The sequence below is a fragment of the Macaca nemestrina genome, chromosome 13 (assembly GCF_043159975.1).
Source record: "Macaca nemestrina isolate mMacNem1 chromosome 13, mMacNem.hap1, whole genome shotgun sequence".
In the NCBI taxonomy this organism is placed as follows: Eukaryota; Metazoa; Chordata; class Mammalia; order Primates; family Cercopithecidae; genus Macaca; species Macaca nemestrina.
Window position 1 is genome coordinate 69,655,733 of NC_092137.1, and position 16,684 is coordinate 69,672,416.

Sequence of the window (16,684 nt, forward strand, 5' to 3'; positions counted from 1 at the left end):
GCTGGGATTACAGGCTTGAGCCACCGCGCCCGGCCAAATACAAAATATTTTATACATTTTGGGGGTTTCTTGTATGTTTGGTTTTTTTTTTTTTTTAATTTTTGTTTTGGCTAAACACAACTAATAGTGATTATTAGTCTTTCTTTGGGATTATATAGGGAGAAATTCAGTATAAATATTCCAAAATAAAAACCATTACCTGATTAAACTTAGTATTTGAATAGTGGTTCAATTAATTTAAAAATACAAGTTAATTTGTTTTTGTTTTGACATGGAGTCTTGCTCTGTCATCGAGGCTGGAGTGCAGTTGCGTGATCTCAGCTCACTGCCACCTCTGCCTCCCGGGTTCCAACGGTTCTCCTGCCTCTGCCTCTGCCTCCCGAGTAGCTGGGATTACAGGGGCCCACCACCATGCCCAGCTAATTTTTGTATTTTTTTAGTAGAGACAGGGTTTTACCATGTTTGCCAGACTGGTCTCGAACTTCTGACCTCAGGCGATCCACTTGCCTCAGCCTCTCAAAATGCTGGAATTACAGGCGTGAGCCACTGCAGCCGGCATGTTTTCATTTTAAGGTTGACATTTGGCAGTTTACCACAAATGAAAAATTGGTAAAAGTATTTACCAAGTCCTCCATCACTTACCAGTCTCTCCGAATGCAATCAGCTTCAAGTTACGGAATACCTGATAACAGTAGCTAAAACAAGAAAAACATTTATCTCACGTCATATAAACTCTGAAAATGAGTGTAATTCTTAGTCTGGCCAAAAGGCCAACAATGTCTTAAGGATCCAGGCCCTCCCTTTTTTTTTCCTTTTTTTTTTTTTCTGAGACACAGTCTTGCTGTCGCCCAGGGTGGAGTGCAGTGACATGATCTCACCTTACTGCAACCTCTACCTCCCAGGCTCAAGTGATTCTCAAGCCTCAGACTCCCTAGCAGCTGGGGCTACTAGGTGGCATATGCCACTGCACCAGGCTAATTTTTGTGTTTTTAAGTAGAGATGGGGTTTCACCATGGTGGCCACACTGGTCTCAAACTCTTGGCCTCAAGTGATCTACCCGCCTGGGCCTCCCAAAGTGCTGGGATTACAGGTATAAGCCACCGTGCAAGGCCAAGGATCCAGACCCTTTCTTTGCTCTTTGCTATTCTCAGTGAACAAACTTTTAGTCATGATTACAAGTTGACTATCATTGCTTTGAACATCACACTCTACAGTGTACCAAGCAGGAAGAAAAGGAATGGAGAAAAAAAAGGGGGGCCTTCTTAGAGATTAACTCACATACACACTGTCTTAACCAGGAAAGACAATCTTTCCAGAATTCTCCAACAGACTTTCTCTTCCAGTTTACTGGCCAGAGCTAGGTCATATGGCTACCCACAGACTAATGACTTGGAAAAGAAAAATGGAGTTAAAGTGACTGGTTTAATCATAACTTATCCCCTGGGACTGAGGTGAGACCTACTGAAAGGGCCTTCCTTAACAAGAAGTGAGGGTATATGTGAGGGTAGGCAACCAAGAGTTTCTGTGGCATTCTCTATACTACCACTGCCTACTTGTGCACCATTTTCACGTTATACTCAAGCCATACTTAGCTTCTTGAGGTTCCCAAATACATTTCACACTTACAATTCTGATTACACTACTCTTTATGCCTAGAATCCCACACCTTTCCTCCTTGTTCTTCATGGCTGTTAATTTTGTAGAAAATCTTTCCAATACTTTGGCTTCTCAATTGAAGAATTTCCTGATGTTTTTTTGTTGTTGTTGGTTTGTTTGTTGAGACAGAATCTCGCTCTGTCACCCAGGATGGAGTGCAGTGGCACAATCCCAGCTCACTGCAACCTCCGCCTCCCAGGTTCAAGGGATTTTCGTGCCTCAGCCTCCTGAGTAGCTGGGATTACAGGCACATGCCACCTCACCTGGCTAATTTTTGTATTTTTAGTAGAGACGGGGTTTCACCATTGGCCAGGCTGGTCTCGAATTCCTTACCTCAAGTGATCTGCCCACCTCAGCCTCCCAAAGTGTTGGGATTATAGGCGTGAGCCACTGCGCCGGGCCAATTTCCTCTCTTCTAATAATCTAACCCTCCACCCAATTCAGCCTCTTATTTCATGGTCACATCCAAGATATGCCATTACTTGCATCTCATCTACCATGTCAATTTCCTGTAGCTTCAACTAAAGGGCAGGTTAAGTTGCCTTGCTTATGAAGCAATTCCCAGGGTCTAAATTAAATTCATACATGATATCTCCAGGAATGAATTCTCCAACCCTACTATTTGGTTCAGTGAACCAAAGGATAAAAGTAAAAACTTCAATTCCTAGCACTCACAACTGCTAGAGTTCTTCCTGTTTCCATGACTATCTTAATCTCCTTAATTTGAGGGACTAGAATTCCAGAGATGCAATTTATCACTACTATTTCCCATCTTTCCTTTCCCTGTATTTTCTATTAACTGCAGTCTCTGAATTACTATAGAAAAATGAGAGAGAACGCTAAATCACTCTTTCGGCTACCTGAAAAAGCAGCACCCCTAGAGTAGAAAGATAACAGTGCACATTTCTGGCATGGTACAGATTATGGATCTCTGAGTCAGAAGCCAGTGGAAGGACCAAAGCAGCTTCTTCTCTCTTCTTCAGCAATTCTGATTCATAAGGTAAAGGCTGGGCATGCTGAGGCAGTTTTTCTAATTCAGCCATCTCCATCTTAACCAATAGAAACTGTGTCCGGATTCTAGAAGTTAGTTTTTGATCTTTTGCGTTTGTTTTTGAGATGAAGTCTCACTCTGTTGCCCAAGCTGGAGTGCAGTGGTGTGATCTCAGCTTGCTGCCACCTTCGCCTCCCGGTTTCAAGCAATTCTCCTGCCTCAGCCTCCTGAGTAGCTGGGATTACAGGCATGTGCCACCATGCCCGGCTAATTTTTGTATTTTTAGTAGAGACAGGGCTTCACCATGTTGTTCAGGCTGGTCTCAAACTCCTGACCTCGTGATCCGCCCACCTCAGCCTCCCAAAGTGCTGGGATTACAGGCATTAGCCACCACACCGGGCCATTTTTGGGATTTTTTGGTCTTAAGTTCTTCGCTACTTAATTGAGGGCTAGTAGCCAGATACTATTTTTAAAACAGAATTGTTTAGCTGGGTTTTTTTTTTTTTTTTTTTGAGACGGAGTCTCACTCTGTCCCCAGGCTGGAGTGCAGTGGCTGGATCTCAGCTCACTGCAAGCTCCGCCTTCTGGGTTTACGCCATTCTCCTGCCTCAGCCTCCTGAGTAGCTGCGACTACAGGCGCCCACCACCTCGCCCAGCTAGTTTTTTGTATTTTTTAGTAGAGACGGGGTTTCACCATGTTAGCCAGGATGGTCTCGATCTCCTGACCTCGTGATCCGCCCGTCTCAGCCTCCCAAAGTGCTGGGATTATAGGCTTGAGCCACCATGCCCGGCCCTACCTGTTTCTTAAGCTAAAAACTTCATTAAAAATAGTTTTAGATATTTTGCAAAAAGCCATTTTAGAATATTCTGAAAAGCATTCTGTTTCTTCCTGTATGAAAAAAGTAAATAAATTAGATGGGGAGGAAATGTATTTTAAACTCCTTCACACATATGCAAAGGAGCCATGGGAAATGAGGAACAAAAATAAAAATATCCTTGGATAAAATCCACATGTACAGAAGATGATTCAAGAGGTTATAAATAACTCATATGAGGTAAAGCAAACATGTAATATTTATATATCATTCTCTGAAGAGCATATTTTATTAATCTTCAAGTTCCTCAGCATATTAATAATAAAAACTTCATATATATCATCAACAAGTCTGACTGTTGTGCCCAAAGAAAATCCAGATTATTTTAAGGTGAGTTTGCTTCTTTTTCATCCGATTCGTCATCCATAACCTAAAACCAAAAAACAAAGACAATTTAAGAATTAAGAAAATGATTAGATTTTGCTATTTTCCTGATTTTACTATTACTTCTTTACCTGATATACTCTGTAACGATGCATGACAAGCCAGTAAGAATAAATCTATTAACAGCCCCAAAGAACAAGGTTTTAATCATAACCTGGTATCCTAAAAACATAAAAGCAAATTAAATATTTGGAAATTAATTAAAGCATTGATCACTTCTCCTTGTCTCAAAGAGGCTACCCACAGCAGAGTCTCAGCTGGGCAGAAAAGACTATAAATAATTAACTGGGACCAGGCACGGTGGCTCATGCCTGTAATCCCAGCACTCTGGGAGGCCGAGGCAGGTGGATCACGAGGTCAGGAGATGGAGACCATCCTGGCTAACACGGTGAAACCCCGTCTCTACTAAAAATACAAAAAATTAGCTGGGCGTGATAGCGGGCACCTACAGTCCAAGCTACTAGGGAGGCTGAGGCAGGAGAATAGCGTGAACCGGGGAGGTGGAGATTGCAGTGAGCCGAAATCATGCCACTGCACTCCAGCCTGGTGACAGAGCGAGACTCTGTCTCAAAAAAAAAAAAAAAAAAAAAAAAAATTAACTGGTATTCTCTATCCATAAGACTAACGTAATTGACTTTTTCTTTTTTTCAAAACCATCTTATTTACTTAAATATATTCGGCCGGGCGCGGTGGCTCACGCCTGTAATCCCAGCACTTTGGGAGGCCGAGGCGGGCGGATCACAAGGTCAGGAGATCGAGACCACGGTGAAACCCCGTCTCTACTAAAAATACAAAAAATTAGCCGGGCGCGGTTGTGGGCGCCTGTAGTCCCAGCTACTCGGGAGGCTGAGGCAGGAGAATGGCGAGAACCCGGGAGGCGGAGCTTGCAGTGAGCCGAGATCGCGCCACTGCACTCCAGCCTGGGCGACAGAGCGAGACTCCGTCTCAAAAAAAAAAAAAAAAAATATATATATATATATATATATATATTCTGTGGGCCGGGCGCAGTGGCTCAAGCCTGTAATCCCAGCACTTTGGGAGGCCGAGACGGGCGGATCACAAGGTCAGGAGATCGAGACCATCCTGGCTAACATGGTGAAACCCCGTCTCTACTAAAACTACAAAAAACTAGCCGGGCGAGGTGGCGGGCGCCTGTAGTCCCAGCTACTCCGGAGGCTGAGGCAGGAGAATGGCGTGAACCCGGGAGGCGGAGCTTGCAGTGAGGTGAGACCCGGCCACTGCACTCCAGCCTGGGCGACAGAGCGAGACTCCGTCTCAAAAAAAAAAAAAAAAAAAAAATCTGGGCCAGGCACGGTGGTTCACGCCTGTAATCCCAGCACTTTGGGAGGCTGAGGCGGGTGGATCACCTGAGGTCAAGACTTCAAGACCAGCCTGGTCAACATGGTGAAACCCCTGTTTCTACTAAAAATATGAAAATTAGGCGGGCGTGGTGGCGCGTGCCTGTAATTCCAGCTACGGGGGAGGCTAAGGCAGGAGAATCATTTGAACTCGGGAGGTGGAGGCTGCAGTGAGCCAAGATCACGCCACTGTACTCCAGCCTAGGCAACAAGAGTGAAACTACGTCTCAAAAAAAAAAAAAAAAATCTAGATTCTGGCTCTGATCTGAGACAATCAATAGAAAAAGAATTCTTTCATAGGATATCTTTTCGGTTGAGTAAAAATTGGTATTTATTTCCAAGAAATTAATATTTTACGAGGCCGGGTGCGGTGGCTCAAGCCTGTAATCCCAGCACTTTGGGAGGCCGAGACGGGCGGATCACGAGGTCAGGAGATCGAGACCATCCTGGCTAACACGGTGAAACCCCCTCTCTACTAAAAATACAAAAAAACTAGCTGGGCGAGGTGGCGGGCGCCTGTAGTCCCAGCTACTCGGGAGGCTGAGGCAGGAGAATGGTGTAAACCCAGGAGGCGGAGCTTGCAGTGAGCTGAGATCCAGCCACTGCACTCCAGCCCGGGTGACAGAGCGAGACTCCGTCTCAAAAAAAAAAAAAAAAAAAAAAATTTACAACCAATTTCAACAATACCCAATCCAAAAAATTTTGTCAACCAACTCATATTTTAGGCAGAATTATTCCTTAATTTGGAATAATATTCCCAAATACTTAATACAAAACATGTATAGAACATTTGTAAGGCACACAGCTAGTTGTTGCAGAGGAATACAAAGACTTGGATATGATTTCAGGTCTCTTAGGGAGCTTCCACATAAACATAAAGCTAAAACAGATACAGAAAGCCACATAAATATAAAACCAAAACAGAAGCTTTGGACCTGTCAAAAAGAACTTAATTCCAAGTGGGGGATTGATAAAAACTTCAAAGAGGAGATGGCATGTACTGGACCAAAACGATGGTGTGGAGGGTAAAGCAACTCCATCTTGGATGCTAATCTGCCACATTGACTAACCTCAGTTCTAGGAATGCCTCTGAGATTTCTATTTAATTCTGCCTTTAGGTAAAAATAACCTTGATGTTATCCTAAACAACACATACTTAGCATAAATCTTGCCTTTAAGCAAATTATAGGCTATTAGGCAAATAGCATTCTTGCGTTTTCCAGAAGGGCTGACTTCAATTGTCCTACACATGTGTACTACACATGCTTCTGAAGCATGTGTACACATTCCTCCTAGGCTATATACGCCCTGAGTCTAGGGGGTAACAATGCGGGGATCCATCATCTTGCAGCTGCCCGATAAATGGCTTCTGTTCCTCAGTCCCTATTAAATCTTTCTTTCTGACCAACTGGATTTGTCAGCCTCTTTCTTCAGCCTCTCATCAGCTCCCTAAGACTTTGGGGAATAGGTCTATATAGACCTGCTCACTGTGGAACAGATGAATTTTAATACTACCCAAGGATGAGTGATTCCCAATGGAGCCCTTAAGGGCACAGAATTACCTGAGGTGGTCAGGCGTGGTGGCTCATGCCTGTAATCCTAGCACTCTGGGAGGCTGAGGCGGGCAAATTGCCTGAGCTCAGGAGTTCAAAACCAGCCTGGGCAACACGTTGAAATCCCATCTCTACTAAAATACAAAATACAAAAAATGGTGGCATGTGCCTGTAATCCCAGCTACTCATGAGGCTGAGGGATGGGAACTGCTTCAACCTGGAAGGTGGAGGTTGCAGTGAGCCGAGGTAGCATGTCACTGCACTCCAGCCTGGGCAACAGAACAAGATTCTGTCTCAAAAAAAAAAAAAAAAAAAAAAAAAAGAATGAATTACCTGAAATTCTGTGGGTTGGAAATTTCTAATTTCCACACATCCCTTCACTCCTTGATAATCTCTCTCCATAAGGCCATGCTTTTTGGTTGAGAATCACTGCAGTATTAAGAGTCATTATTACTGATGACAAGGTGCTGTGTTATACTCCTTAGGTATGTTGGCAAAAAAAAAAAAAAAGTTGATATTGTGCTATACATAAAGCTTTAGAATTCTATTCAGTATAATGACAAACTACGATTTCTAATGGGCTTCTTGCTTGCATATTTAAGAATACGTAGATTAGGCCAGTTGTGTTAATCCTTAATCCCAGCATTTTGGGAGGATCACCTGAGGCCAGGAATTCAAGACCAGCTTGGGCAACATAGCAAAACTGTCTCTACCAAAAAAAAAAAAAAAAAAAAAAACTGGTAAATATGATGTAGTAGAGTTTTTCCACTAAAGATTTCTAAATCTCATCTATAAAACACTGTGTTACATGTTAAACCTTTTTCATAATTTTTGTGCAATCAGGACAGCAATATGCCCTCTGAGTCTCTGTGACCTTATGTGCAAAATGGAAATGACTTAATGCACTGTATTACTAGAAGATGAAATGAGCAAAATGCCTGGCACATAGTAGGTTCTCATAACACTAAAGTTACTTCTTTTTCTTTCTTTTTTTTTTTGAGATGGAGTTTTGCTCTTGTTGCCCAGGCTGAAGTGCAATGGCGCGATCTTGACTCACCACAACCTCTGCCTCCAGGGTTCAAGAAATTCTCCTGCCTCAGCCTCCCGAGTAGCTGGGATTACAGGCATGCACCACCACGCCCAGCTTATTTTGTATTTGTAGTAGAGAAAGGGTTTTCTCCATGTTGGTCAGGCTGGTCTGGAACTCCCTACCTCAGGTGATCCGCCCACCTGAGCCTCCCAAAGTGCTGGGATTACAGGTGTGAGCCACTGTGCCCGGCCTAAAGTTACTTCTAAAATAAGAGACTTCAAGTCTGATAAAAATTGCAACACAAAAATCTAGCCCTTGAAGAAAAAGCTAGGTCATGAATTTCTTTTCAAATACTTGCCTTAACATCTATTTCCAGCCTTTGTATCTACAAAGAAAAAGAAAAAAATGAAAAAAAATCTAGACCTGTCATATAATATTGGCATACCTGTTCTACGCCTTCTACCTCTGGAATATAAAACTGCAGCATGTTCTGAATTCCATTTTTCAGAGTAATGATTGAACTAGGACAGCTAGTACAAGAACCCTGGAGTTTCAGCTGTACGATGCCATCTTCAAAGCCTTTATAGATTACATCCCCTCCATCTTCCTGCACAGTTGGCCTGTGAGGTCAAAGAATATTTATGACATATTCTTTAAAATACAAGTTTTCATTGAAAAAATTTAATACAGCTCAGAGCTTACATTTTATATTAGTAAAATTCACAAAGTTAAAGCTACTTTTATAATAGAGAATAATAACTGTGGCTAAGTTTTATTTATAATTAATTTTTTTTAAATCTCAGGTAAAATATCAAAATTCACTCATACAAATATTTCCTCCACTTACCACATTTTATCTTGCTTACTAATATCTTTTTAAGGCTGGGCATGGTGGCTCACACCTATAATCGCAGCAATTTGAGAGGCCAAGGTAGGAGACTGCTTGAGCCCAGGAGTTGGAAGCTGCAGTGAGCTATTATCAAATCACTGCACCCCAGCCTGGGTGACACAGCGAGACCCCATCTCTAAAGAAAACTTTTTTAAATAAAACGATATTTTAAAGCACTTAACATTTCAAATTTCCTAATAATTATTGTGATTACCTAAAACATACTCAGTCACTTGTTTTGAGTGAAGGAGAAGTGAGACTGTCATATGCTGGCTTAATTTTCAGGTAAACTTTTCACTGAAATACAACATTAACACAGAAAAATGCTTAAATCCTGTATGTACAGTTCACTAAGGTTTCACAAAGTGAACACACATTTATAACCACCCAAACCAAGAAAAACACCACACCTCCAGAAGTCCCCTTTGGGCTTCCCTCCAATCACTCCCCACAACCAAAATGCAGCCATTATCCTAATTCATATCACCACTGATGAGTTTTGCCAGTCTCTGAACTTTATAATTTACAAATATAAATTCTATTTATAAATCACGTAGAATTACCCTTTTGTATCTGGCTTCCTGTGCTCTTTGTGAGATTCATCTATGTTGCTGAGTATAGTACTAGGTCATTTACTCTCACTGCTGCATAGTATTCCATTAAGCACATATACCAGAATTTATTTATCCATTCTACTGTTGATAGACATTTAGGTTAATACTAGGTTTTGGCTTTTACAAATAGTACAGTTATAAAGATTCTTAGAAATGTCTTTTGGTATGCATATATATTACTACTGGGAATATACCTGAAAGTGAAATTGCTGAATGAAGAGTATGAATATGTTGAGATTTAATAAATACTCCCATATAGTTTTCCAGTTATATAAACTTACATTTCCACCAGCAGTGTATGAGAGTTTCTGTTGCTCCACATCCTCACCAACAATTGGTGTTGTCAGTCTTAATAGTTTTAACTATTCTACTGGATTTGTACTAATATTTAATTGTAGTTTGAATATTCATAATAACTAATGAGGTTAAGTACTTTTTCATGTTTAGTGGCTACTTATTTTCTTTCCTTTTTTTTTTTTCAGAGACAGAGTCTCACTCTGTTGCCCAGGCTGGAGTGCAGTGGCACGATCTCAACTCACTGCAACCTCTGCCTCCGGGGTACAGGTGATTCTCCTGCATCAGCTTCCCAGATAGCTGGGATTACAGGCATGCACCAATACCCCCGGCTAATTTTTTTTTGTATTTTTAGTAGAGACGGGGTTTTACCATGTTGGCCAGGCTGATCTTGAACTCCTGACCTCAGGTGATCCGCTCACCTAGGCCTCCCAAAGTGCTGGGATTACGGGTGTGAGCCACCATGCCCAGCCGCTATTTGATTATCTTTTGCAAAGTACTTGCTGCAGTCTCTGATTGTCTTTTTCTTACCAATTTGTACAAGTTATTTATATATTCTGTCATATAAACACTGTAAATATCTTCTAATCTGTACCTTGCCTTTTGACTGCAAATGACACTTTTTAAACATCTCGCTTTGTCACATAGGCTGGAATACAGTGGCATGATCACAGCCCACTCAATGCTACCTAAAACTCCTAGACTCAAGGAAGCTTCCCCTGCCTCAGCCTCTTAAGTAGCTGGAATTAAAGGCATAAGCCACTGTGCCCAGCCAATGGCATCTTCTGATGAAGAGAGAGTCACAATTTGACTGTAGTCCAATTTATATGTATTTTCCTTGACTTTTATCTGATTTTCTTTGAGACGGAGTTTCGCTCTTGTTGCCCAGGCTGGAGTGCAATGGTGCGATCTCAGCTCACCACAACCTCCGCCTCCTGGGTTCAAGGGATTCTCCTGCCTCAGCCTCCCAAGTAGCTGGGATTACAGGTGCCCACCACCATGCCTGGCTAATTTTTTATGTTTTTAGTAGAGAAAGATTTCTCCATGTTAGTCAGGGTGGTCTCAAACTCCCAACCTCAGGTGATCCACTCACCTCGGCCTCTCAAAGTGCTGGTATTACAGGTGTAAGCCACCGTGCCCGGTCTTTATCTGATTTCTTGTGTCCCGTTGGAAAAAAAAATTGCCTACCTGAAGGTCATACAAATATTCTATTTCTTTACTTTTCTCTTCTCTTTTCTTTTCCCCTCCCTCCCTCCCTCCCTCCTTCCTTCCTTCCTTTCTTCCTCCCTCTCTCTTTCTTTCATTGTAGAGATGGGGTCTCACTATGTTGCCCAGGCTGGTCTCAAATTCCTGGGCTCAAGCAATCTACCACCTCGGCCTCCCAAAATGCTAGGATTATAGGCATGAGCCACCATGCCTGGCCCCTATATTTCTTCTAAGCAGTATATAGTTGGTTTTGTCTTTTCACATCCAATATGACAATCTTATTTTTGTACATCAAACCATTGTCATTTAAATGCCAATACTTTTGAGTTTATATTACCATTTGCTGTTTCCTATTTTATATCATTTTGGATTGAGGAAGTATTTTTTATTCTATTTCTCCCCTCCATAAGTTTGATTTCTTTTTTTTTTTCTTTTTTTTTTTGGTGAGACAGGGTCTTGTTCTGTCTCCTTGACCAGAGTGCAATGGTGTGATCACAGTCCACTGCAGCCTCAACCTCCCCAGCTCAAGCAATCTTCCCGCCTCACAAACAGCTGAGACTACAGGTGCACACCACCACACCCAGCTAATTTTTTAATTTTTTGTAGAGACAAGGTCTCACTATGTTGCCAGGGTTGTCTCTAACTTCTGAGCTCAAGCAATCCTCCTACCTCAGCCTCCCAAAGTGCTGGGATTATAGGCATGAGCACCATGCCCATCATCTTATGCTTCTTTCCTATATCTTCTATTCTCTTCTCTCTCTGTGCTTCAGGCTGAATATTTTCTACTGACTTAAATTCCGGTATACTAATCTTCTCTTCAACTATGTCCAATCTAATGTTAACCTAATCTAATGAGTTCTTAAGTTCAGTCATTATAATTTTAGTTCCAGGGTTACTAATTCTTTTTCTTTTTTTTTTTTTTCGAGATGGGGTCTCACTCTGTCACCCAGGCTGGAGTGCAGTGGCGTGATCTCGGCTCACTACAAGCTCCACCTCCCAGGTTCACACCATTCTCCTGCCTCAGCCTCCTGAGTAGCTGGTACTATAGGTACCCGCCACCACGCCTGGCTAATTTTTTGTATTTTTAGTGGAGACGGGGTTTCACTGTGTTAGCCAGGATGGTCTCGATCTCCTGACCTCGTGATCCACCCACCTTGGCCTTCCAAAGTGCTGGGATTACAGGCATGAGCCACTGCACCCGACCACTAATTCTTTTTTTTTTTTAATAGATTCCAGTTCTCTAATGAAATTCTTCATCTTGCTATTTTTTATTTTAATCATAGTTCTTTAAACACTATGATAACTCCAATATCTAGGTTACCTATGAATCTGTTTTACTTTCCCTTGGTTTAGTTTCTAGATATGTCTAGCAATATCTGACTGAATTATGAACACTGTGTATGAAACACTGAAGTGACCTCGGATTATATTTCATCAGAAAGGATTCACCTGGTTGGGTGCTGTGGCTCACTCCTATAATCCCAGCACTTTGGGAGGCTGAGGCAGATGGATCACCTCAGTCCAGGAGTTTGAGACCAGCCTGGGGAACACGGGGAAACCCCATCTCTACAAAAAATACAAAAATTAGCTGGGCATGGTGGCACATACCTGTAGTTCTAGCTACTCAGACAGCCAAGGTGGGAGGATCACTAGAGCCTGGGAAGCTGAGGACACAAGTAGCCATGAGCATGCCACTGCACTCCAGACTGGGCAGGAAAGCGAGACCCTATCTTAAAAAATAATAACAATTTTAAAAAAAAGGATTCATCTTATGTTTTGTCAACAGCTCATCTACTCTGGAATTAAACTGACTTAATACTGGCCTACAGTTTTGTAAGCTTACTATACCTTTGATGTGCCTTCATTTCAAGAGTATAATTCTCCGGGGAGCCTAATCACCAAGAGCTTAGAATTTTTTTTTTTTTTTTTTGAGACCGTCTCGCTCTGTTACCCAGGCTGGAGTACAATGGTGTGCAATCTTGACTCACTGCAACCTCTGCCTTTGCTTGCAATTCAAGCGATTCTCCTGCCTCAGCTACCGGAGTAGCTGGGATTTTTCACAGAGACGGAGTTTCACCATGTTGGCCAGGCTGGTCTCAAACTTCTTACCTCAAGTGATCCACCCACCTTGGCCTCCCAAAATGCTCAGATTACAGGCATGAGACACCGCACCCAGCCAGGCTTGGATGGTTCTCAAGACCCAACCTCCTTGACAGAGTCTAAACTCCAATTTTTGTCCCCGACCCCAGCACCATAAGACTGTCAAAAGTCTGCTCTGCCTTCCAGCTACTTTTTTTTTTTTTTTTTAAACACTTCTTTAGCCCCTTTTACATAGCTACAATAAGTAATTGCCTTATGGGGGAAAATCTGAGTATTAGGATTACTTTTCTTTCTTTTTTAAGTAATTATTACTGTGGTTTTTTTTGTTTTGTTTTGTTTTGTTTTGAGACAGAGTCTTACTGTATTGCACCCAGGCTGGAGTACAGTGACACAATCTTGGCTCACTGTAAACTCCACCTCCCGGGTTCAAGTGATTCTCGTGCCTCAGCCTCCCAAGTAGCTGAGATTATAGGAGTGTGCCACCACACCTGGCTCATTTTTGTATTTTTTAGTAGAGAGACAGTTTTGCCATGTTGGCCAGGCTGGTCTTGAACTCCTGACCCCAGGTGATCCACCTGCCTCAGCCTCCCAGAGTGCTGGGATTACAGGCGTGAGCCACCCTGCCCGGCCAATTAATTATTTATTTATTTTTTTTGGTGGAGTCTCACTCTGTCACCCAGGCTGGTGTGCAGTAGCATGATCTTGGCTCACTGCAAGCTCAGCCTCCCGGGTTCACGCCATTTTCTTGCCTCAGCCTCCCGAGTAGCTGGGACTACAGGCAACCGCCACCACGCCCAGCTAATTTCTTGTATTTTTAGTAGAGACAGGGTTTCACCGTGTTAGCCAGGATGGTCTCGATCACCTGATCTCACGATCCACCCGCCTTGGCCTCCCAAAGTGCTGGGATTACAGGCCTGAGCCATCGCGCCCAGCCTCCAATTAATTATTCTTAATTCAGAAAAATTATAGATATTTACACGTACAACATGATGTTTTGAAATATGTAGGCCAGGTGTGGTGGCCCATGCCTATAATCCCGGCACTTTGGGATGCCGAGGAGGGTAGATCACCTGTCAGGAGGTCGTGACCATCCTGGACAACATGGCAAAACCCTGTCTCTACTAAAACTACAAAAATTAGCTGGGTGTGGTGGTACATACCTGTAATCCCAGCTACTCAGGAGGCTGAGGCAGGAGAATCACTTGTACCCGGGAGGCAGAGGTTGCAGTGAGCCGAGATCACGCAGCACTCCAGCCTAGGTGACAGAGCAAGACTCCGTCTCAAAAAAACATCTGTATACACCATGGAATGACTAAATCAAGCTAATTAACACATACATTACCTCACATACCCGTTTTTTGTGTCAAAAACTTAATAACTACTATCTTAGCATTTTTTTTTTTTTTTTTTTTGAGAAGGAGTTTTGCTTGGCACCCAGGCTGGAGTGCAATGGCGCAATCTTGGCTGACTGCAACCTCCGCCTCCTGGGTTCAACCAATTCTCCTACCTCAGTCTCCATAGTAGCTGGGACTACAGATGCCCACCACCACGCCTGACTAATTTTTGTATTTTTAGTAGAGACGAGGTTTCAACATGTTGGCCAGGCTGGTCTTGAACTCCTGACCTTAGGTGATCCAACCGCCTCGGCCTCCCAAAGTACTGGGATTACAGGCGTGAGCCACCGTGCCAAGCCACAATTTTCAAGAATACATTGTTACTAACTATAGGCTTACTTGGCTGGGTGCTGTGGCTCACATCTGTAATCCCAGCACTTTGGGAGGTTGAGGTGTGAGGATCACGAGGTCAGGAGTTCAAGACCAGCCTGGCCAACATGGTGGAATCCCATCTCTTCCAAAACTACAAAAATTAGCTGGGTGTGGTGGCACGTGCCTGTAATCCCAGCTACTCAGGAGGCTGAATGTGAAGAACTGCTTGAACCTGGCAGGCGAGGCTGTAGTGAACTGAGGTTGCACTCCAGCCTGGGCGACAGAGCGAGACTCCGTCTTAAAATAAAAAAAAACTATCTCAAGAACAGAAAACCAAACACCGCATGTTCTCACTCATAGGTGGGAATTGAACAATGAGAACTCTTGGACACAGGAAGGGGATCATCACACACCGGGACCTGTTGTGGGGTCGGGGGAGGGGGAAGGGATAGCATTAGGAGATATACCTAATGTAAATGACAAGTTAATGGGTGCAGCACACCAACATGGCACATGTATACATATGTAACAAACCTGCACGTTGTACACATGTACCCGAGAACTTAAAGTATAAAAAGAAAAACAACAACTATAGGCTTACTTTTCTTAACTTCCCTACTCTCTAGGATCTTGGTCCTTGAAATCAAGATTTCACTGGTAACCCAGAATTTTAATTTTTGTCTTCCCATCTAAATAAATTTTCTGAGAGCCCAGTGGTTTCTCCGATTCTTAGCAGCTGCCCTCTGCCCAGCTTCTTCTACCCCCTATGTAGCAAGGTACAGCAAATGCCTGAAGGGAAAACTCAGTGAGCTTCCCTTCTCTCCAGGATCTTGGCACCTCAAATCTTGCTTGCTTTGGCAGCTATCTAATGCTTTCAAACAAATTCTTTTTACTGTACTTTATCCAGCTTTTCTGGGAGTTCTCAGCATGACTATTGGTCTGCTACAAGCAAAAGTAGAAGCCTGCTGTTCTCCACTCATTTAAATTTATTTTGTATGGGCAATACACTGAAAATAGGTACTCATTCTCTCTTCGCAACCTTTCCAAACATTCAGTCTTTTTTTTTTCTTTTTAAGAAATTTGGTATTATAACAATATCGAATCTAAATTGAGACTGTGAAGAATACATTTCTTCATTGAATATGTTTAAAAACATTGGATGTTTTAAAATTTTGAGCAAATGTAGTGAAGATACAGGCTTTAAATTCGATTGTCATGGTTACCTGCTGTGGTTTACATTAACTTGCACTTATTTTGAAAATCTACTATAATCTCATGGCCAATTAAAACTGTATTGCTATAATGAAAAATGCCTCCGAAGCACTTGAATTCAGGTAGAGAGAGGAGCACATACCGTATTCTAGTATCTAACAATTCCTTAATCATTGCCACAACTTCATCATCTTCTTCAGATCCTAGAAATAATTACATATAAAAACATCAAGAGTAGAAATTTTATAGCCATGCAAGTACAAGTATTAAAACAGAATGATTTCAACTACATGGTTCATTAAAAACATAAAACTATAGAACATGTAACTTGGTATGGAGATATATTTTGGGAAACTGAAGAGAAAATCATTCATGTGATTCTCTGAAGAAAAATTTGGGAATACTGATCAACTCAACATTTGGTGATAAAGATGAGTACACTAAAACATCTTGGTATACTAATGATGTTAGGGTTTGAAATTTTAAGCCAGTAAATATGCAGATGTTCTCTGTTCTCAAGGATTGAAAGTATCAGAGAAAAGAAACTGAATTTTGATGGAAACTTTGAGACAAAAAGGCACACCTATTTTGCAAGTTAAGTTACATCGTCAGTTTCTCAACTTACTGGTTTTCAAAATGTCAACCATATTAAATATAGATGTAAGCCTTCTGGAAATTTCTGAAATGTTTTTTTTTTTTCTTCTTGAGACAGCGTTTCACTCTGTTGCCCTGTCAGGAGTGCAGTGGTGTGATCACAGCTCACTGCAACCTCAACCTCCTGGGCTCAAGCAGTCCTGCCTCAGTCTCCCAAGTAGT

General features: G+C 42.3%; 1 protein-coding gene across 6 annotated transcripts in view; it reads right to left on the bottom strand.

The window, feature by feature from the left end:
• Positions 1-3,698: 3,698 nt before the first annotated feature.
• The window catches only part of LOC105465440 (NFU1 iron-sulfur cluster scaffold), a 43,530-nt gene continuing 30,544 nt past the window's right edge, over positions 3,699-16,684 (bottom strand). For 5 of the 6 annotated variants that reach the window (XM_071076845.1, XM_071076841.1, XM_071076846.1 and 2 more), the window contains 3 exons: positions 16,011-16,071; positions 8,293-8,467; positions 3,699-3,892 (listed from right to left, as the gene is read on the bottom strand). In XM_071076845.1, the coding sequence (XP_070932946.1) occupies positions 3,848-3,892; positions 8,293-8,467; positions 16,011-16,071 (281 nt within the window). In that variant the 3' untranslated portion in view covers positions 3,699-3,847. The remainder of the gene's footprint in view (positions 3,893-8,292; positions 8,468-16,010; positions 16,072-16,684) is intronic. The other variant, XM_071076843.1, reaches the window with a different exon arrangement.